Source organism: Lepidothrix coronata, unplaced genomic scaffold, assembly GCF_001604755.1.
Source record: "Lepidothrix coronata isolate B3197 unplaced genomic scaffold, Lepidothrix_coronata-1.0 Scaffold41, whole genome shotgun sequence".
In the NCBI taxonomy this organism is placed as follows: Eukaryota; Metazoa; Chordata; class Aves; order Passeriformes; family Pipridae; genus Lepidothrix; species Lepidothrix coronata.
The window spans coordinates 6,178,283-6,202,384 of NW_016690221.1; the positions used below are offsets into that span (position 1 = coordinate 6,178,283).

Genomic DNA, 24,102 nt, shown 5'->3' on the forward strand with positions numbered 1-24,102 from the left:
CTGTAGTGCTGTTCTGGGGAGCAGAAGCAGAACTGGGACTGCAGAAGCCCAGTGAACATCACTCTGCACGTGTGTAATTGGGTGGAGAAGCCTAAAATGCATGACAATTTTCTGTTTAGTAGAGCAATATTGGCTGTTTTTAAGGCTCGTGCTTTGATGTGCACTGTGTCATATATTTGACACTGTATTGTTCATTTTTCTGAACTAAATAACAAAACCTTAAAGATTTAACATAACAAAATGTATTCTAGTATTTGCAGTCTTTGTGCAAGTAGATAAAATGGTCATATTGAGATAAAAGCTTATTCACTTTAATTCCTGGTATGTCTCTATGGCACACAAAAAGCTGCTCATATCACAGCTGAAAAGTTTCATTGTTCCATTTGTTTTTCATTATGCAGAAATTCTTAAATTGGATCATTTTCAAAGGGGGAACTTAACCATAAATACAGTCCTGCAGCTGTGTCAAAATATAACTTGCATTTGTATTCATTTCTCACACTTCAGAGGTAACTTTGGAGAACTGAGCTTGAATTTATATTCTAAACAGAATCCCATTCTCCTGAAGTAAAGTCAAGAAATGAAATCAGTTCTTCCTTTTTCTGCGATATACTTCCCCTTTGGATTCATACCTTTTACTTCTTCTCTGTGTTTTGAGTGCAGATATATATAATTCTGATAGAAACCTCCTAAATAGATTGTCACTCCTATTTTATAATGTGCTTTCCTGAGAGTCAAAAAAGGATAGTTCCAATCCACTGAAAACAATTATTTCTAAATAGTGAACTTTGGTCAAAACTCTTTAATTTAGTGTTCCTGAATAATTAAGATGTACATTAAAGTTGAGTCAGAGTTTTCAGAGTTAAAAAAAACTTTATTAGTAAAAAGGTAAAACTATGGATCAATGGTACTCCAAATTTTAGAGTGTTATTTAAAAGCAAATGTAAAGAAAACATTCACTAGTCAAGCTTAGCTGAGTTAACAGTGAAAAATAAAGGTGTCAATGTGCATGTCATGTTTTTGTATTCATGCTGATTGGGTTGTCTCTACCAAACCAGTTGCTACTTTTTCTTTTTGTTGTCAGATGCTTGGGCATTGATTTGAAAGTATGTAACAAACAAGAGGACCTCCAGAAAACTCTCTTTTATTAGTGAGGGAAAGGAAGTTAGACATACAGTACTATAGAAAGAGTAGCTTTTTTCTCTCACCCTTTTTTTATCCCCTGGTAATGCTCACTGAGGTGGTGAAGGTCACAGTAGCTTCTTTAGTGTAGATCAGTCTCCTTTGCATTCCTTATGCTGCCCATCATTTTTTTCCCATGCTTTTGAGGCAGCTATGACCTTGTCCAGCCTAGGACTTGTTCTTTACAAACATTCTCAGTGTTCTTTATGTCCTTTGAAGTGTTCTGCTGCTGAATTGTCACAAGTTCTCTTCCATCTTGTGCCACTGAATTTTGTATGTGGTTTAGTAGAGTTTCACTACTCACCTTCCCTTAGCATTGTTCCTTCCCTTTCTGACATTTTTCTTGCCTCATGGACTCACAAGGACTTTAACTTCAGCACTTCTGTATTTGTGGATCTCACATAAAGAGTTCTCTGGCAAGAATTCATTTCTTTTTATGTATTCAGATCATCCTACCAGGAACTTCCCCATATTTGCAGGGAAGATTCAGGAGTAACTTCATTTAGGGGAGATCCTTCTTGATGCCTAATCTGCAATTTCTATAACCATGAATGTCATTGCAAGAGAAGAAGGTCTTTAATATCCCAGTCAGTGTCTCTTGCTACTCACTGCATTGAGAGGGACACAAAAGTGAACCCTCAATATACCAACCTATATTTTTACATCAAAAAGAAAAGCACCCACATTGGACTCCTGCAGACCTGTTGGTTGCAGGCATTTGGTCTGTATACGCTGGAATGGAGCAAGTTGGAATTTTGGCATTTGTCCTTTATTTTCCTCAGGCTTTTATACATAAGTGGCAAGAAACTGTGTCAACTGTTACTAGTCTGTTACCAGGACTTGTTAACAACATTTTGGACTCAGAACTGCTTAAAAGATTTCTTAACTTACTAAAGAAACTTTTGGCTCAAAAAGCAGGACCATGGGAGTAGGAGTTTTCATTTCAGTATGCAATCAGTAAACCAGTGCTTTCAAATTGAGTCTCAGAAGATTTTGGGCATTTCAGTAATATTAAGTTAGCTGATAGTTGGCTGATAAACACAATATTAAATTGCAACTGTTATTGCTATTGCTCTCCAAATCTTTGACTTCAGATGTTTTTGTGATGAGAAAATAACAGACTAATTCATTATACATACTTATTAACTGAAATTTTCCTTGGAGCTGCTGTAAATCATAGCTACAGAAAGGTTACCAATCAATCTTTACATGGGAGACCTAAATGGAAAGTGCTCCAAAATTAACAGCAGAAGCTACTTAACTAATTTTTTGATATTCAAGAGAATATTAAAATAAAATCTTTTGTCTACAAACAAATAAGCATTCTAGCAGTGATTTTGATTGAGTCTGTAACTTCTCATTACCTTGAAAATTACTTAACTAGGTTAGGAAGTGAATAATATCAGGAAAACACGGGCATTAGAAAAGAATTGTAATGATTTAGAATTGATTTTTTTAAAATTGATCAGAGAATAAGGACTAAGAGTAGTCCTTTAAACGTTCTGTAACATGATCTTAAAATACTGTTCTGTAATTATGTGTAATTTGTAAAAGTATTTGCTGTAGCAAAAGGTGGTGTTGCTCTGGGGTACAGTGAGATAATTTGGGACAAAAAGACACAAAAGTATCTGTTGGCAACTACAGATTTCACTCATTTCCAATCAAAAGACTGTGAATGAAATTGTGGATGCCTTGAAGATGATGGGAAAAGACCTAATGACTTTTGACACAATTTCAAACCACGCATCTCAAGTTGCTTGATTTAGCATTATTTCAAAATTTTGTCTGCAAAAGTAATCCTTCCCTGATCTTCCTGTGCTGGTATGATCTGTATTTGAGGTAAAAGGGGATAACTATGTGCCTTAAATGACTACACTAGGATAAGTTTATCCAAATAATTTTATATTTAGTATTTGCTTTGTTTGATTTCCCAACTGAATTTGCATTGTCTTGCAATACCTTGGCAAGGGAATAGCATTCCCTTCTTTGATAACGAAGGTTTAGATCTGTACTGCATCATGAACTTTAATATATCTTTCATACTCTATTATATGATTGTCAATAAATTCAATATGGCACAGGGCTCCAAATGTTGCATTTTCATTTCTTACTGCTTAAATGAAATCAATATCTGTGTACATAGAAGAACAGTAAGAAATTTTCTAGTGGTTTTATCTAAGAAATTAATCTATGGTTTTGCAGTCCTTAAAAATTTCAATTACAGTGTACCAGATTGCTTAATTAGTTAACTAGGGGTTACAGCTTAACAGGTAATGTTGAACTGCATGATTCACCAAATCACATGTGCAAAGATAACTGCTTAGTTAAATTAAGGTTTCCATATTAAATGACTTAGTTAAAAATAATTGAAGGTTTTTTTTTTAATTGTCCCCGCCCCCCCTAGGGAAATTGAATCATGGATCTTGGGAATATATACAAAATTCCAAACAAGGTACTGGTGGAAGTGAGAACAGGCAGGGAGAGGGGTTAGATATATTTAATATAGTTTTTACTACATTAAATAAATTTTATAAGAATTATGCAAAATACTTGCATCTCATATATCCCTTCATTTGCTTTGAAAGATGTACTTAATTGTTCAAACAGATGGTCCTGTAGGAGTTTAATTATCCTGGCCTTATTTTCAAAGTGGAAAAGAAATCTGAATACTTCTTGCAGACTTACTATTGTGGTTCCATCATTACACTGTCTGAATTCTTGTTACCAAAACCAGTTGAATTTTTGTTTACATCTGCATTTGTAATTCACACAATGCTCTGAATCTTTTGAATTCTTAGATGTGCTAATTTTGGAATTGTAGTATTTCTTTTTTGGAATTGCAGTATTCCTGTAGAAAATGTATTAGTATTTTCTACACTGAAATAGTCTAATTTGGCAGAATGATGTCTGCATGATATATTGCATTTTGTTGCAAGGGCAGAAGCCTCCTATAAATTTGAAAAACGAGGTGTCTGCAGGAATAAAAGGACTTGATAAAGACCAAACCAAAGGAAGGCTGCATGAGCTGCTTTTGTGGGAGGAGACATTCACTTGACATCCCTTGATCTCTGAAATACCACAAGTTCTTTGTAAAGTATAATTTTTTTCTAAGGACTTGTCAAATGTAGAGGAGAAGGACCATGTTAATGTTTCAGTCTCCAGGAAAAGCTGCGATTCACTGCTGAAATCGGCCACATCAAAATCCAAAGTTCATTTTCTCTGAGTATCCCCAAAAATACCGTTGTTACTGCCCACTCCTCGGGGTTGCTTTTTCACATGAGGGTTCTCCTGATCCTTGTCTTACAGCTTACTAATGAATTCCTGGGGGTTTGTGGAGCAGCAGGGCAAGGCAGTGTCATCGGGACCATTTCAGCTTCATTCCTGGTGCAGAATACTGAGATTATTGGCACACACACCAGAAGGGATAAGTGACAGGTTCTAGAAAGCAGCTGAGGAAAAGGTCACTCTGGATCTTGAGTTCTGATGCTTGGTTTAGAGTTTCTGATGTGCTGTTTCAGCATTCTTTTAAACTGTAGGTTCATTCCTGTAGAGGAAAGGTTATTCCCCTAGAAAAGAGTGAAAACTCAGTTTTCTGGAAGTATATTTCACTTCTCCGTGAAATTTTCCCAGAGAATGTGAATATTTAGCATGTAATTGGTAATATGCTCATGAAATAATGAGTGGCAAACAAAAGCAGTATCACAAAAACTACAGCTGTGTTAAATTATACTTAATGTCCTATACAAGCAGAAAGAATGAACTGTGTTTATTTTCCAAACAATAAAATTTCTAGTTTAGTTTTCGATGTAATTTTGTTAGGAAGTAAATTAAGTTTCATACTTGGGATGAAATTATGTTTTGAAATTCTGATGCTACAAAGCTAATTTACAAAGTTGAAGAACTGTGTTGAGGACACAGAAATCAATTTTATAGTGGTATTAAATTATTTTTTTCCTTTGGTCACTGGGTAGCAGAATATGCTGGAAACCATGGTAACAAAAAGTGCTGCCATGGTTGCCCCAGAGTCATGTTCAAATAAGCAAGCTGTGTTTGTCTTGATTAAAATAAGAGAAAGAAAGAAAAAGAAAGGGAAAAAGAGAGAAAACAAGGGTAATGACCTGTGCAATAGGAACAGCAAAGGCACAGTCAGAGCTGTACCTGGGGCTCCATGATCCTGGGATTTCTAGTGCTGTTGCATCACATGAGGCTTTGAGGAGTGAGGAGATGCATCATCTCAGGGTTTGTCTTTACACTGTTTCCTTCCATGTCTGTATTTTGCAGGTTTATATCAGGATAAAGGATGATGAATGGAATGTTTATCGAAGATATGCGGAGTTCAGAAGCTTGCATCATAAATTACAGAGTAAATACCAGCAAGTGAGGACTTTTAACTTTCCACCTAAAAAGGCCATTGGAAACAAGGTACTTGAAAGAACTCACAGTATCAGTAAAAGCTGGGGGAAAAAACCTCTCTCATTCATACACAAATAAAAGAGGTGACTCATAAATGTTTTTACACCTGCTAGACAGTACCTGCTATTTTTATACAGACTTTTCCCTTTCCAGGTGCAGGTTCACTGGTGTAGGTAATGCAATGATTTTTCCACTTACTGAAAAGAAAACTGGTTCTATTAAATGAAATATTCATGACATACACAATAAACAAATGCACAGAACCTCAAAAACTGTGCTGGACAGCTCCATATGTAAAATGAAGTCTCTACTACATTTTTTTTTTTTTAAATGGCAGCAATTAACAGTGGTGAGTAATTAATTAAATGTTTCTGTTGCAATTTTGTGTTAGAAAAATCATCTTTTCTAATTTGTGTGAGACAATACAAAATTTCAAAAACAACTAGAAAAAAAATTATAAATACCTTACTCACTTTGGGATGTCAATGAATTGGACTGTGAGGGTTTAAAGGTAGTAACTGATCTGACTCCAATGGTTTCCCACGTGTACTCCAGAAATGAGCAGGTGCTGTGAAAGGGCAGTAATGCACATCATCTGGAATAAGTGGTGGTGATGTAAGTATATTAAAATGAATCAGTAAAACCTGCAGTTCTGTTTGCTTGGCATAAAGTCCACTGTTAATGTGGTTGTTCATTGCCTGCGAACCTGGGAAATGAAAATACTTATGAGATCTTTTCTGGGTTTTTTTTTCATCTGTTAGAAGCTCATGCATTTTTCATTTAATTTTTAGTGGATGGTTTTGTAATAGAAACAATGTATTTTCTTCTTTGTTACATAACTAATTCTCCTTTTTTGAAGTGATGGAGTATCAGCCACTTCAGTAAATTACAAAAGCCGCCTTTTAAGCCTTTTTTTTGATAGTCTTTCATCCTTAATTACTTTAAATACTAATTGAGTTACAAATTCAGTTGCACGGTTGATGCATACAAAATTATCAGTTGAGCAACTCATTAAAAAATTTACATTGCTTATTCTTTTAGTGCTTCAGCTTTGAGCCAAAGTTCTACCTTAATCCTGCACAAACCCACTTTCTCTCATATCAGGTCTCAGAAAAAGTATCTTTTTACAGTAAGAAAGGGGTGCCATCCATTGGACTCCTGAAAGACTGCTATGATGAGACATGAGAGAGTTGTGATTATACTTCTGTGTGTTAGTTTAGTGATTATAAGCTAATATTTAGTTTATTAGTGATTGTACTTCTGGCTACCTGCTGTAAATATCTTAGGAGTCAGAGTGTGACGCTTTCACATCAGCTTTGCAAGAGCTTTTTCCTCAGTTTGTCACACAAGAGCTTATTTGCACAGCACATTGTGTAGGAATTTCTTTGTCTTTTAGTGGTGCTGTTTTCTGTACATGTCACAGTATGTGTTGCCTTCAGAAATATTGTATCATTTCGTGCAGTAACTCCTTGGAAAATTACTGACTGAGATGGATTAATGGCCTGGAGACGGCCTTCCCTTCCATGGCAGAGCAGGTTGAAGGTTTAAAAGGAAAGTTTAAAAATATCAGTGTAAAATTAATTAATTCATATGGGTGTGTGTCTGTCATGGAATTCTGGATGAGGAGTTTGTGCAGGATGTTACACGTGCAAATGTTTGGCAATAAACATTAGAAGAGATATTGCCAATACTACTTTTTTCATGCTGCTTTTTTAACTTCAGTGGCTACCAAAGCACGTTCCCTTTTAGATATGCACTTGGATTTCACTAGGTATTTTTTCTCTCTGATATTAGTTACACTGTTTCTGATAGAATTGGAGCTGTCTTCCTGTTCCTAGATTAATCACTACAGTCTTGAATCAGTGCCTGAAGAGCAGTTTCAGTAGCTGAATTCTGCTAACAAAAGTGTCTCTTACGTCAATCTACGGTTTTCATATCCTTTACAGATCCTCAGTGTTATTAGATGCCCAAATAACATATTGGTAAAAAAATTGTCCTCCGTGTGTAAATAGCTGAAAATCACTCTTTTGCAGTTTTTGGAAGGTGGTGTGGGTGCTTTTATATCCTTCAGGTCTGTACCTGAATGCTGTTATTCATTGCATGTCTTCACTCTTTGGTACCGTGAGGCTGATGAAGGTGATTCTAAATGTTAGTGCCATTGGAAACTCCTGCTGTAATTGATGCCAGCTCTAAATTTGATGTTCAGTGACACATCTCACTTTTGGGGAACCTCCAAGACCACAAGAGGACACCATATTCTGCAGAATGACCTAGAATCGCTCCTGCAGAGTGACCAAACACTGTCCAGTGTTTTGCTATGCAAAATATTGGAGCTCTGAGAAGGGAGTTTGACTAGAAGAGATAATGTAGAAAATCATATGGGGAAGTATTAATTTTCGTGCACAGTTTTCCTGGTTACTGCAGTAGAAGTCAGGGCAGATCAGGTTCAAATGCAAAGTTGCAGAGTTTGATGTTGGGAAAATACAAAAGGAAAGCAGAATTTCAGCTGAATTAGGATTGTAAAAAGTCAGAAAATCAAGTATTATTACATATATACGGTGGAATTTGAAAATATTTAACAATTATAAACCAATATTTTGAGAATGTAATATATTCATTCTAATTATGATGTTTTAAATGTATTTTTACCTTTCATTTGTTTGCCTTCAGTTTTTATCTTAAGAGTTCATGTTCGTGATCTTTCAACAAATTAAATATATAGCATTAGAAACTAGCTTTAATGCTTTAGGAAACATAAATTTAATATACAGAAAACCAATTAGTTGAAAATTAACTGAGAAGAGGAAGGAATACTGCTTTGGACAAGTAACTTTTTTTCAATTACAAAGAAGAGTACACAAAGAGTGTATTTGCCTTTCAGGTTGGTAACCTCATTTTCAGTGTATTAGTTTAACATTTGAACTTAGTAAGTTAGAACCAACATAAAGCAATGAAGAAAATAATTTGATTTATAAATGTTGCTTTGAACCAAGTTAGAGCCACAGGAAAATATAATAATAATGCTTGTAAGATTCCAGGTATTAATTTTCATATATACTAATCCCCATGCTGTATATCTTCTACTAAAGATATTTTGGTGCTGGTAGGAAATAGTTGTCAAAATCCTTATAAGTAATCCTAGCAAGAATCAGTATTCTTACTTCAGTTTATTGATGCTCTGTTTGAGCAAAACCAAGAAATATATTTGTTCTCTTTGCATTGTGTGTATAAGAGAAATGTCATATACTCATGATATATTTTGTACTTCTTTTTTAAACTGCAGATAATTTTATTTAAAACTGACAAATTTCAAGAGTATTTTTAACACTTGAACTGTTCAATTTTGTAATTTAAAAAATGCTCCCCATGTACCAGCCTGGATTGTGATTTGCTCAGTATTTTATATGTAGCTGTATATACCAAGATTTGTTATTTCAAACTATGATCTTTCTTGCATGAAATAGATTTTTGCCTTTTAGCAAGCCTTCAGGTACTTTGGATCTTTTGAACTCATCCTTCCATTGTCTCAATTTAAGTCCTTGTGACTCCTGCCTTCCTGTCAGGAGTGCCCAAAGGACAGGCTCGTTTCCAAGTCTGGAGTGTGCCCAGTTGTGTGAAGCTCACAAAGAGAAGCTCTGTACAGACATAACACTTGGTTGCAAAGGGTTCCCTGAATGTTCTTGCACAGAAATATTGCTTAATTTTTTTCATTTAAGACAAGCCCTTACATTTAGATTCCGAACCTTTGTTGGTGCTGTGTTGGTATCTCACTTTCAGATTGTTGGTTAAGTAATAATACTTATTTACTGGACTTATTATTCTAATTTTTTGGAATATTGCAGCATCCTTAAAATCTCCATTGCTACTTCTGCACTGGGCAGATTATAGTAGCCAGTAACGATCTAATTAAGGATCTTCTTGCAAGAGTATTGTCCCAGTAGAGGACATATCAAAATAGAAATGGTTCTGTACTTCCACTGAAGAGGTGAATTCAGGGATTGTCTAAGTGAGTAGAAATTGAGTCAGGTACCTTTCCACTGAGTGCTGACTTGACTGCATGATATCCTTTGCTTTCCTTTAAAACATTGGATACCCCATATGGAAAGAATACACAGCACTTTTCTGAGATCAGAAGAGTGACTTTGTTGTGACTCCTCAGCTGCATTGGAAGAACAATACAGAAACCTAAAATAAGTTTTCTGTCTGGGAGAAAATGTTGAGAGCAACATAATTCATCATTTTTTGCCCATGCAACTCAAGTCTGTGAGCTGTATCTGTAGCCAAATGTTAGTTCAATAAAATAAATGTGTCCCTCTCACCTGTCAGTGACTAAGCTAAATTGTAGATTATTTATTGTACTTTTTTAAAAGTGCATATTATATTAAAAGTTCAAACATTATGCTCATATATTTAGACTGGTATCTATTTGTGTATACATGTATAAATGTGTGTGCATATGCAACATCAGACAGCATTTAGGATATATATGAAGTTGGCTTCTGGAATGTATCCTTTAATTCTGCAACTTCTATTCCCCAGCAGCTCTGTCTTTCTCCCATTTATGTCAGTGGAAATGCTGCCTTTGCAGGATGGATTCCCTGGCATTTTGTTCCCAACAGCATAGCTGTGTTTTGTCAGTGTTTGGTCTGTTGGCCTCTTGCTGAAGAGAGTGAAGAGTTTAAGACAGTGTGCAGGATAACTATTTTAGAATTAAAAGGTATAGAAGGTAAAGATTTTATTACAAATACAACGTATCTTGCTGTTATGCTTATAATGTTTATTGTTTTTTAGAAGTTTGTCATGTAAAGAATTATCAGGCTCTGTGTGTGTGTGTGTCTATGTGAAGTAATTTGAAGCCATTCAAATTAGAGCTGGAGTGGTGATATCTCTGCTCTTGAGGGTTTCACTGCTGTCATTGATGTGCAACCCCTGTCATGTATTTCCTCTCTGTAAAAAGTTGAGGTGCCATTTTCAGCCAGCAGGACCTGTCTATTCAGAGATGAGAACCCTCCTAAATCTGCTTTTTAGACCAGGGAACTAAAGTCCTTTTGGAAAAGGATCAAAGTTTAGAGGGAACTAAAGTCCTTTTGGAAAAGGATCAAAGGAGAAAAATCATGAGAGGATCAAGGTTTTTTAAGGAACACACACCCCTTCCATGTAAAATATGTTTTAAAATAGGAAATATAACAATTCCTGTTTAACTAGTACATAGACAACAGAAGAAATATGGAATAGTGAAAGAGGATAATGGTGAAAGAATCTTAGGGAAGGAAGTAACTTCCTTTTAGATTTGGGTTTGTTTGTGTCCTGGTTCAGCAAAGCACTTCGGGACGTCCTAAAATTTAGGTAGGTGCTTGACTTGCATTGAAATTGGAAGTACAGATATATGTGCTTTTGTACTTTATGGGCTTTAGTAGCTCATAGAAACTATCTTTCATCAGATTAGTTTGTCAGAGTCATACTGGCACAGGGCTCCGAGAAGAAAGTAAAACTTGCAGCTAATGCACTTGGGACAGTGGGTTAAATAATGTTTCTTAGTGCTAAGCTTTGATATCCCATGTCTTCAAGTAGAAATGGTAGAAAATTATGACTCTGATGTTTCAGCATTAGAATATTAATAAAGGAGAAAAGCTTTGGAAATATAAATCCTTTGGTTATGTATTAAAAATTTGAATTTAAAGATTGCATTAATTAATGCTTTCTTAATTTTTTGATGATGTAATATAGAAGCTTAAATTCTGTATTATTCTTGATTTTCAAAGTGAGTAGATTTTCATTTTCAGCCCTCTTAGTGGACTTAACTAGTGTATTGAGTTATTTTCATACACTCTTTGGCCTTGTGGGCTTTAGGAAAAACTGTAGCTAATATAAATTTGACAGATACATTTGTGCTATAATGTGGGTAAAAAGAAAAGAAAGGGTTCCATTTGTATTGTGTTCAAATCAGGAAAGGAACTCAGATGAATCTTATCTATATAGCTCTATGTGTTAATTCTATAACACTGTTTTTATGGCACTCTAAAGCCTCAAAAGAAACTTTTTCCTCTGAATTCACCATGTTACTTCATAGCTGGAAAGTTCAGTTCTCAAAGAAGCATGAACTTTAAATAGCTGTTGGGATTAAACAAATACCATCTAGTTTTCAAGTATGTAACTTAATTGAACTACCATACAAATAGAAGTAAGAATAATTTCACACTTTGCATAACCATTAAGTTCTCTAATCACAGCACATCTCTTTACTGACACCATCACCTGCACACTAAGGGGGAATACAGAATATTTCAGATTGTGAATCCAGATCCTGTGGGTTTTCTACTGCATGAGAGTGCAGTTGATATTTTATGTATACAGCCCTAAGAAAAGAGCATTCAGTTCTTCTTCATTTCCATTTTTTTGTCATATCGCTATCTAAGAGAAGAGAAATAAGTCAGCAGGAAATGGTTGGCTCTTATATGACAAATACTTTATAGCAAACGCTTCTCATTGTGTGGTGTGAAATGTCTGGGTTACCTGGAGCTCAGCATGGAGGTTAAATCCAGCACAGTGCAGAGCAGCATATTTCATTTTCAGTGGTTTAATTTAAAAGGTAAACAGTTCACCACCTCTTACTTCTCCATCTCTTTCAGAATGTCTCACTGAATTAATCTGTTCGTTTGGTGCTCAATTGCACCATTTCAAGGAAATAGTGAATTAAGTCTTTTTCATTTCAATTTACAAAAATTTGCTGCTAATTGCTGCTGAAGTTTAGGAAGAAGGAATACAGACTGTTTAGGGTCTACAAAACGAAACTTTGCCTTTTGAGGTTTTTTTTATTCTTGCTGTCTTGTAATGCTATAATTAAGAGAAGCAATTTATCCTAAGAAATTATTGAATCTAGAGCCCATAGAAACAGTTCAGATGGTGTTGCTTTACATCATGACATTATGGGGAAAAAAAAGAAAGTCATTTACATGCTGCTTGGACAACTGCTAGATAAAAATATGGCAGTTTTATAACAACTCATGCGTCATTTAGATATTCTAGTAGCCTCCTGGTATAAAATGAAAATATAAAAATAATTTTCTAAATTTATTTCTTATTGTGATGGTGATGCTAAATTACCAAGTTACTTGGATTAATAAACTTCCTTTCAGAGAGACCTTAGCAGGGACACCTGATTACAAAAATAAAAGTAAAACCTTTCTTTTTCTGGATTTGAAATTTTACCCACATTTTTCTCTTTCTGTGCCTGTCAATATGCTTGATTTTACACCCCTCCTCCCTCCCGAAATGTATTGTTTTATAAATATTGGCAAATTTTCATCTTACTTGCTCTACAGCTTTTTGGGTAATTGCTAGTACTAAAGATATTCAGTGTTAATATTTTAAAAAGAAAACTATTGAATACTTCAGACTGTGTGAAATGCTGGAGGCACTTCCTGCATGAAAAATCTGGATTTTTTCATTGTACCAAGTAAAATATCTTTGCATGAAGGCACAATAAATAATGGGCACTTAATATCAATATTCCCCATTCATTCAATTTTTACTTTAGAAAACAGATTTGTCCTACTGGAGTGCATATAAATAAAATTTCTATTAAAGAAGAATCTAGTTTTTACATGAGAATAAAGTTTTTATTTTAGTATTAGATTTTTTTAAGGGGAAGCATCACTGTAAGCCTACTATATAAGATAAGCTTGTACACTGTAAGCACGGTATGTACCATGTTTCTAAAGGCTTTTGAGGGGTTTTTTTGTTGTTTTAAAGTCAGAGTCTGTCTTTATTGGTCTTCAGGGCATTTTCAAATCTGATTAAAGAAAGAAATTAAGAAAGAAAACTGCAGTGTTGTGGGGAAGCACTGAACTGAGACACATTTTAACTAATATTGTTGATAGTTATTACTGTAATATAGGCTATTGAGAAAATGGATCTCAATTTCCTGAACTGTTGTAGTTTGCAGAATCTCCTGAATAAAGTTATAGAGTAGGCTGATAATGCTTCATCTGAGGAGAAAACAGAACCAGGATTTCCCTGTTCAACAGCTGAACAAAGGATAAGCCCTGGGGGTCTTGCAATGGGCTGCAGTTTGTTATTGATGCTTTTTAAAGAACAGTTGGTTCCTGACCAGTTGACAAATCAACGCATGGTTGGCATATATGTCTTTAAATAACAAAATATTTAGATGACCCTGGATTCTGTTAGCATAACGTTACCAACTGAGCTCTTTTCTAACAGTGGCATTAAGCACAACACTAAAAAGGGATCAGTTTTAGGTTTATTCTCAAGCAGGGTTTTTTTCTGTTGTCATGTTCATTCATTTTTAACACGTTTTCTTGAAGAGGATTTTGAGGAAGTTTAGTCTTTTGGAGGGATGAGAAATTGCTAGCTTGAAAATGCCAGGTATCTTAAGAAACCTGCTTGGTTCCAGGACTCTGTAAATGCCCAAGCCAATTTAGAGAGGTACAGGACATGGTTTGATTGAGATCTGTTACAGGGGGAGAAGAATTTATCAGACTGGGATTGTCTGTTATGTGAGCAGCTCTGCATGTGCTACAGGAGATGCCTCAAGTCTCAAAAGATTAGAAATGCTGATTAAAATATTGCAGTTTTCCACATAAATTTGTGTGAAACTGAGGGCATGGCAGGACTGTAGCTCACCCTTAAATGGCTGCCACTGGATGGGTTTGCAGCAATGTCTTTTTCAAATTACTTTATCAAAAAGCATTATTTGCTTTTCTGGTATCTTTGAAATGAACCCAGAGTTGGAGATAGAAATGCATCAGCTATTTTAGTAGAGAAACAGAGACTAATAATTACAATTATGTAGTGAATCTCTGTTTAAAGAAAAATAGATTTCTTTTCAAAACTGACAGTTTCTTGATTTCTTCTTTGTACCTCATCCTCTTAAATTCCCTCTGTTCCACTGAACAGTAAATGAACAAAAAAAATCACACACTGGGAAGGGGAAAATGGAAATTTCATTTATTGTATACCCTTGTTATGTTGTGTAATGCCAGCCTGATTCTGCCATACAGAACCTGGCAATTCCAGTATGATGGAAATTTTAAGATCATGTAGTTTCAATAATTTGGAGATAATTTTCATTTAATATGATAGTGTCTGGTATATTTAGTATTGCAAACTGCACCTTCCTAAAAGTTCCATGATGCAGCACTTACTGGAGGACAGGTGTATTCAAGTCCTATTTTACTGTGACATTTGCAAAGGTATCAATTAGCCTGTAAAAAATAATACTTGCTATATAACTATTTTTTAATCACAAACCAGTGAGAATGATTCAACAATTGAATATTTAATTAGCTCCCATTTCTGATTTCATTTTGAGGTTAATGATTTTGTGCCTCATAAATAGATAAAAACTGATGCAATAGTTTTGCTAAGACTGGTTGACCAAGATGGTGAAAAATATTAGGCTCCACTAGAATAACTTGAATTTTTTTCTGCATTTGCAGGTTCAACTTTGACTAGCACTATTGTCAGTTTTGTTTAGGGTGGGATGCATTGTGTAGTATTAGAGACTGATTAATTAAAGTCCTAAAGCCACATGTCCTTTTATTTTAATTGAGTTGTACTGAGCCCTTAGCTGTTTTGTTGTTTGGTTTTGTTTCAGAGGTGGGTTAAATGAGAAGTTATGGTTAGACCGTCAGAAGCAGTGTGTTTTATGTTGATTGCAGCAGCACCAAACCCAGAATCTAAAAGTGTTTTATCTGTCCCTAACTCATGGCAGGTAACCATGGCAATCATAGCGCTTCCAACAGCTCCTGGAAAATGTTTGAAACATCTTAAGTGAGCTGTCCCATTAATAATGAAGAATATCAGTGTTTTGCCATCTGTTACATACTAACAGTGTATATAAAAGACCAGCAGTTGTGTGAAACAATTTAAACTGCAAGTTGGGATGAACTTGTCTTGCAATGAAGAACTGCAAAACAGCGTAACATAAAATATGGTACCTCTAGACTCTGCTTCTTCGTTTTATAGCTTGACATTGTCTTCTAATATCTGAGAGTCTACAAGATTTCCATTATCTATGTTACAGTTTTTAGAGATTTGTAATTTGATATTAGCATTTTGCTGTGGGCAGGACAAACTTGGCATATTGTCAGTCAAACAGAGTTTCATAAAATATTTTGGACAGCATGAATTTCAGATTACAAGTATTTTCCCAGATGTGTTCTGTAACTGCTTCTGTAATCTGGACCAGTTTTGCTTGTTAACTGAAATTCTGTGGATTCTCAATCAAAAGTGTGTGCTCTTCATCTGTGGGCTAGGAAATAACTTTCACAGTAGTGAGTGCAGAAACAGTGGTAGCTTTATTTTTCAGAAAATATGCCTGAAAATTGAAGGTGAATACCGGTATGTTAAGTTTACTCTGCATAAATTGGTGGTAAATGTGGCCAACATGGCCTAGAGATGTATAACAGAGTTCCTCTCTATATGGTCCCTTTTCTTCTAACAGAGAAAGAGATTCTTAGTCAAATAGGGAGGTCAAATATAACTTGCAAATAAAAAGAAGCATTTATGAGGCAAGGAAAAGATCTTCACTTTGTTTCAGAACCCAACTGGTAAATGACTGGCTGGATGATTCCAGACAAGTTCTTGTTAGAGACAAGGCTTGCTGTTTATTCACCTTACCCACTCCAGTTCTTCTATACATTTTTAGTTTCAGGATTTGCAATAATACTCCTTTGTATTTTTGAGAGCAGGCCTTCTTTTTAACCATGTAAACAGGATCTCTCTTCAGTGAAATCTTAAAAGTTTGTGTTTATCTAAGTAGTGTTACTTAATCTTTCTGTATATGTGTTTGTTTTTCCAAGAATGAAACCATATAGTCTAACCTTTAATAATGTGAAAAGGTAAGGTTATATGTATTTGTAATTTAACAAAATTACTTTGTCCTCAAAGTACATTCAAATCAAGTGTACATAAATGTGTATGTTAAATCTGTAAATTAAATCTTAGGGAAAGAGCTTTGCAGTTTTCTGAGTAGATATGCAAGTGTAGACTTGTATTGACAGGTACAGCCTCATACAGTCACCAAAGACATGGACTGAAAATATGGAGCAGGTTTCACTGATACAAATACAAACCAAAATATTTCACTTTACTTTTTACTTGTAAATAAAAATAGGAGTTTGTTTACGAGTTGGAATATAAAATACTAACTAGATTTCTGCTGTAGATAATTGGACCCAATGAAAAGAGGGTAACAGTTACCTTTTTATTATTTGAGACTGAAAAAATCGGCCAGGCTTTGAGCCAATTGTGTTTTTCTGTTACCAGTTGTTCTGTTTACTATATTGTGACAAAAACTCTTTATTACTGCAACAGCTTGGCAGTAACAACTGCCTGGTAAAATCATTTCTCTGAGTACCCAACCTGCTGTTGCAAAATGCACACTTAATGATAAAGTGTAGACCCACAGCTGAATCATTTTGACCTTGGTTTACATTACTTCTGGTGAGGACAATGGGCTTTAGTACATAGTACAGAATTTCATGGAATATTGCTTGGTGTTTGTTTTAGAGATCAAATTTATGTCAGGCTAACAGAACATTTTTAACTGTTTTCAGGCTGAGTTTAATTTCTGAGATGTTCTGCCTTTCGCTTGAATAAATGGCAGAAAAATAGCTATATTATAAGCACTAATTTAATCAGCTGTAAACAGCAAAAAATGCATTTCCTAAGCATGTTCGGACAGACTTAATTAGAAAACTCCTTTGTGCCATTATTATTTATAGTCAAGGCGATCCTTTACAATAACATAAGGGATAGAAAGTACCTACTTTCAGCATTTTGTTCCCATGTCTATAACAAAGAGATCCTGCCTGTGAAAGATGTTTTTATTCAAATACATGTGCAGTACAGAAGTCATACTAAGGGAATGCAGCTTCTCTTAAGACCAGGTTTTAACAGAGTTGAAATTACTTCACTGAAAATACTGTCATTGAGGATTTGCGACCAAACAAACTTAAGAACTCAAAAAGTGCTGATGAATGTAGTACTTAAAAAAATGGAGGTGTTCTTGTGGGCTTGAAAACATCATTGACAGAAGAGATGAAAGTAGAATACAGGAAGTGCAGCGGAGGTGAGGCCATTCTTTGGAATGGCTCAAAGGTGAGGCTGGGTCTGCACTGGGAACTGGCTTGTAGAGCAAAGCAGTGCTTCTTCCTCTGTTATACAGTCTAGGACTGTATAATATAGTATTATTATTTGTATATAGGACATTATAATGTATATGGGACCTGGGGAGAGGATTACTCCATAACTGAAACGGGCTCATGTGCCAAACATCACCACTGCTCAAGTGGTTAAAGCTTTCAGAACCAAAGCTGTTCCACAGACTTCTTCTTCCTGGACATCTCCTTTCTTGTTGTCTGCCTCACACAGCTGGTGGTAGCAAATTAGTGTCCCTACCAAGGGGATGGTGTGATAATTTAAATCCTTTGAGAGAAAAGATGGGAATACAAGGCTATTCCTTGAGCCTACTCGAAGAATCAAGTAGGAACAAAAATCTTAGTGAAAAGAAGAAAAATAGTAACACAGATGTTAATTAGTACTGAACAGCACTTTTATTTATTATTGCCATTCCATTTTATGATAATATTATGTGTCACCATGTATTCGAATTTTTGCTTTAACGTTCCCAACAGCTTGTCTGGACTTCTGTTGCACACATTTGTCCAGACTCCCTCTGTGCAGGGGCACAGAACAAGCTGGTGCTCAGTTCTGTTTGAGCAGTCACTGTCCTCGCTGGGGGAGGACGGGGTGAGGGACTCTGCAGAGTTGCTTTGCACGAACTTTCAACAGCACAGCTTTGGATTTTTAGTAAAGCAGGAGTTTCCAAGCGTTTTCAGACTTCATTTCTTCATTTCATCAGTAAATCAATTAGCACTAGAATCAAATCACTTGCCACACAGTTTGTGTGTGGCGTGTGTAGGCTGCTGAAAAACAATGTGACTGATAAAAAAGAATTAGCAAGGCACATAATACATAGGGGGGTTTTATTTTCACTCAGATCCTGATTATTTAACGTGAAACTGGAATGTTGAAACAGGACTGGACATCTGTGTAAGTTCATAGGTAGAAAACAAAGTAAAATTGGAATATTTTTTAATTTTGTGAAGTTAACATAAGCACTACCTAAGATTTTGAAGCAATTTCTTATATCTTATTCTATTATGTCCCTACTATTATGTCTAATTTCTTATTCTTAAAAATATTCCTGTTCCTGGTAACTTCTAATGAGAGACAAGAGCAGAACAAAATGTCAGTGAATGTTCTAGGAACTCTACATCAGTCCTCCTGAATTCCAAGGAGCATCCCTGCTTTGATGATGTCAGTCTGCTCTATCTAAGGAAACAATAATCTCCAGATTTGCATCCCATGCATGGCAGCCTTCTCCATACAATGAATTTATTCAGTGTTGTCAAATGTATTTATGGTGTTTTGTTGATGGGTTGTCTTTTTTTATTTATTTTTTTTTCAAGAAACAAGAATTTGTTTCGATGTCTTCTCTTATTGACTTAAATCATACAGGTTGGATAGGCACATCTTCTAGATAATAGTCACCTTTGGGAGCTGTAATTGTCTAATAATAGGTTTGACTTCGTGCCTAAAGAACATTCTGTGACATTTAAACCAGGTGAACAGAGCCTGCATTCCTGACATAGAGCATAAACCATCCAGCACCTGATGTCACTGTAAACCTGTTACAGTTTTATAAGTTAGTGGGAAATGTGTCACCTTTATATCCCAGCTCACTGTTGGGATCCCTCACAGGGAAAAAGTTTAAACTAGATTTGAGTTACAGGGTGCATGACATTTTGATTTTTAGACTTTTAAGTCCTTCAGCAGAATGTGGAGTTCATAGAATTATTCTATTTATTTGGGCCAATGTAGTATAAAATCCTGGCATCTAAAATGCTATAGAAACTTCAGTAAAACATTTTAATGAGACTTATGATTGTAATATTTAAAAAAGCAATCATATAAACTCCATCACAAAATATTAATTTATTGACAATAATGAAAGTGCTGGAGAATTATTCATCCATTCTAGAGTTTGTGCACCCAACAACTGAAAAATATGAGTTGTGAGGAAGTTGTGGGAGTAAGTCAACATTTCCTCCTGCAGAGACTGGTAATTCTGGATCTCAAAAAATGGCATCAGTTGTTGTGCCACTGCCTCTGTGCTGCTGCTCTGCACTGCCCGTTGAGATTGCAGTGGTTTATGGTCCACAGGAGACAGGTTCTGCCAAGGAGAGGATTCAGCATCCTGGCAGTGGACGTTTTTGTGAAACAGGTTTTTATCAGGATTCTTGATTTTCCTTTATTTCTGAGGACAGAGTCGAGGGTTTTTTGCCTCTTGCCAACATACTTATATAGACATAATAAAGAGACATCATCAAAAGATGAATTTTTGTGCTTATTGGGACTGTTCAGTTACATTATAGAATTGAAAAAGATGTTCTTTGTGCCATTTATGTTTTTTCCTCTCTATTTTTAGGATGCAAAGTTTGTAGAAGAGCGACGCAAGCAGCTACAAAATTACCTAAGGAACGTAATGAACAAAATTATTCAAACTGTGCCAGAATTCACAGCCAATCCCAAAAAAGAGACACTTATTCAGCTGATGCCCTTTTTTGTGTAAGTATCTGTCAAGTACTCAAGAAAATATTAAGCTTTTTTCATCACAAATAATTTAAAATATAATGCCAACATCTCCAAACTCTTTAAAACTGCGGGGTTTTTTAAATAGAAGTCTTCTGTTCTAATTGTAAGTGCTTTTTTTATATTTAAAGGAATATATGGCATGTGGAGTATTTTTTGTTTATTTAAATGGTGACTTTGAATAAAAATCCCAGTGTAAAGCTTTCAGAAATATCTCAGTGACTTCAAAACCTGCATCTGCCTGCACTCTTCAAACACTAGGTGTCTTCATTTTCTTTTATTTGGTCTTTTTTTAGTGTTGTTTTGCTTCTGTTTGTGTGGGCTTTGTATTGTTTTTAAATTTATTTTGGGGACTGAGGGTAGAGTACTATTAAGGTACTTACTGACCAAATTAAAAATTCAAGTTGTTGAACTCTTTCTAGCTGAATTTTACAATCTGCTGACTCATGTTCTGATTTCATTAATGTTAAAGTTGACTGTGTCCTGATACAGTTTAACACAGTCATTTGTTAAGAATCTCAAAAGAAACCCTTAGATACACAATCACACAAGGGATATAATCTGGTAAAATCTTCCCTTTCTGCTTTAAATATCGTTCTTTATGTATTTGTAAATGATATTTAGAACTATTTAAGAAATAATATTAATGAAAATTTGTTTTTGTAAGTGGTGTTAAATTTCATAATATTTTGGTTTAATAGTATTTTACTATACACATCGGCTCTTTGTAAACACATACATAAGAACAGGAGGGATCTTTGGCAACAAGCATCACAATTTTTTGCACTTTGCAGTTTCATAATTCTCAACACATTGCACGAAGCAATGCACTAGAGTGGATTCAAGAATAATCTGTGATATGGCAAAGAGGTTCTTTTTGTACCTGTGAATTATTTCCTTAGAATTTTTTCTCATATAGTAGATGTTTCAGCATTCTCTCTGGGAATACTAGTGGGATTCTGGAAAAATTAAGCTGTTGAGCAAAATAACTATATACCTCATCTACAGCAGCAGACAAAATGGCTTTTTAATGCATTTTTCTACTGAGAGATCAGACTCTTCTTCTGCAGCTAGAGCAGCAATATTAAATTAATACAAAGAACTTTTCTAAGATGTGCTCCTTCTATCATTGTCTGAAAGTATCATCATTTCTAGGCTATTATTTGAACTTTGTCCTTTATTTTCTGCCATGACCTGGCACTGTTGGTGATTTAGAAAAGACATCCAAAAGAAAATGCATTTCAGTTCCACTTCATATTGCCAACTTCTCCAGTTTTGTCCTTCCTTAATGGATTTTGAGCTTCATCAACAGGAGATCTTGAACATGTTGGACTCTGAAGTGTATATTACATTAACCAGTTGTAACCTTTGTACCATACCTACGATTCTTCTGTTAGTTTTAATAGTATTTTGTTTAATAGTACTTTACTATGAAACACTGTAAATACATATAATAATACTGGTATATTTAATTTGTCCTTTGCAGCACAAATGTATGTACAGTTGATTGAATCTTTATCAATGAAAGAGTAGTTACAAAACACTGAGATATTAGTCATAGGACTGTGCTGTAGGGAATAGTGATACCTCAGTCTGGGGGGAAAATTACAGTCTTAATATGCATAAAAAGTCTCTAGGGCATTAGATCTGTCTATTAGGAAGCAATGAAATATAAAATATAAAAATAATTATCTGGTCTTAAAGAGTTTCTTCTGACTGCAAAATGAAATGACCACAATTCAGTGTGAAAATGAAAAATCCCATAAAGGTTATGTCTGGTTAGGCTTCCTATAGATAGAAATTACGGGGTCAGTTTTAATTAATCACTTTTAAGATCTGGTTTTGGTCTTAGAATATGATTATGATGAACAGAACATAAGATGAATGTCTCTAAGACTGAATCCACTGATAATTTAATGCTAGAATGAATATTGCTGAACATTTTTGTTGTGAGGTTGTTCCTTTGGGGATTTCTCCCTTCCAAGTGCAGTGATTCTGTACAATCAGGCACAGATCTGATGAGGCAAAACATTTTAATTGATCTGTCTGAAATAGCCTGCCACTGTTATAAAGGATGAAATTGCTTTTATTTTGAAACTCAGTTAACAGTTTGCAGTACAATAACATGAATCAGTTTGCTGGCATTTCTTTTCATTATTGTATCAAATGCTGGTGGTTAATCATGGAAATGTAATTTGTTTTGAATCTTAATGCTGTGAACTGTCATTAATGTGCCCTTTCTTTCCTCAGTCTTTATTGCTTATAATCTCAGTTTGTATATTTTTCAGTTTTAATACTTTATTAGCTCAATCACAGGATTGGTCAAAGATTTTCCTTTATAGTCCACTTTCATGTCTTAATGTAAAAAATAGATTCTGGCTCTGCTAATTTGTGTGTTTACATGCTGAATGACTAATTCTTTGTAATAATAAGACCGACATCACAGGATAAATTTTCCAGTCCGTGTGGAGCAAAACCTAAATCAAGATTTGGCACTGCTGAATTAGATTGCTACATCTGCTAGCTGGTGAAGGCCTGTCTGTTAATACTTACTTAAATTAACATTTATTTGCACTCGTGATTGGTACATTATGGATAAACAAAACTTGTTATAACAAGTACACTTGTGTTTTAATCACATTTTTATCAATATGAAAAATATCACACACCTTAGCTCTTTGTAAATACATACATAAGAACAAGAGGGATCTTTGGCAACGAGCATCACAATTCTTTGGACCATATAATTGAGTCTTCAACATAAATCACCACCATAGGCAATATGATTTCAAGTAGGTAAAAAGCTAAAAGCTGTAAACGCATGGGAAAAGAATCTCTCAAATGTTGTGATGGTCCATTTGTCTGTCTCTGGTTTCTGTATCAATTGCCCTCATTTTTTAAAAGATAAAGATTTCAACCTGGTGTGGGGATTGGCTTAGTGATCTCCAGAGGTGCCTTCCAACTTCAAAGAGTCTGTAAATCTATAATTCTCCAAAATCTTGACCTGCAATCTTAACCTGAGTTGTGTGTTACATAAACCCTGCACAAAGAAGTGTTGGCCAAATATACAGCTGGTCACAGAATGTTCTGTGTTAACAAAGTCTAAACAGTGGGAAACTACTAAAGTACATACTGCAATTTGTGGTTCTGCAGAGCTGATCAAATAAGAATAGTGCCACTTTACTGGTTCTTTTGCATTGGCCATGCAAATGTTTGGATTAAAATATATGCAAGAATGGTATAAACACAGTTTTGTGAATATTTTCACAGATGACTGTGCTGAGTACTTCTTTATCTCATATTCTAGGCCACAACTACAAGTTACAACAATTTCTAAATAACAATTACATGTTCTGCTGAGCTGCAGAACTGGACATTTATTCTCTTGTGGTAGCTGCTCAAAAATAGGCTTTAAGAAAAGCAGAGAATCTGCTCAGTAAATCATCAGCAGGTTCTGCTGTCTGCGGGATGTATTTGAACACCAAAGGAGTCATCAGTTCTCCAGGATGATTAGAGGACTGTAATTTTCTAAAAAATATGTTGTCTTCATTTCCCTGGGTGACATTACTGGCAGCATATTTGTTAGCAGAAGTTGTGTTCTTACGTGTTTTGTGTCAGTTGTCTTTGAGTCACGAAGTTAAATTGAAGTGAAAAAAAAAATAATCAAAATTTCTACCTCTTTCTCATTTTCTAAAATACTTCTCCCCTCCTGGAAGGTAAAGTCATGAGAAATGTGCCACCTGACAGGCAAACTCCAGTGCCAACCAATAAGTCATTCAAAAAAAATGTTGTCCCGGGAATACTCCTCCAAGATTTATTTAGCACTGA

The 24,102-nt window shown here is 35.1% G+C and overlaps 1 protein-coding gene across 3 annotated transcripts in view; it reads left to right on the forward strand.

Moving 5' to 3' along the window:
• The window catches only part of SNX29 (sorting nexin 29), a 71,812-nt gene extending 49,471 nt beyond the window's left edge, over positions 1–22,341 (forward strand). For 2 of the 3 annotated variants that reach the window (XM_017813468.1, XM_017813467.1), the window contains 3 exons: positions 5,464–5,604; positions 20,111–20,250; positions 21,490–22,341. In XM_017813468.1, the coding sequence (XP_017668957.1) occupies positions 5,464–5,604; positions 20,111–20,250; positions 21,490–21,718 (510 nt within the window). In that variant the 3' untranslated portion in view covers positions 21,719–22,341. Of the gene's footprint in view, positions 1–5,463; positions 5,605–20,110 lie in introns of all 3 variants that reach the window. The other variant, XM_017813469.1, reaches the window with a different exon arrangement.
• The last annotated feature ends 1,761 nt before the right edge of the window (positions 22,342–24,102 follow it).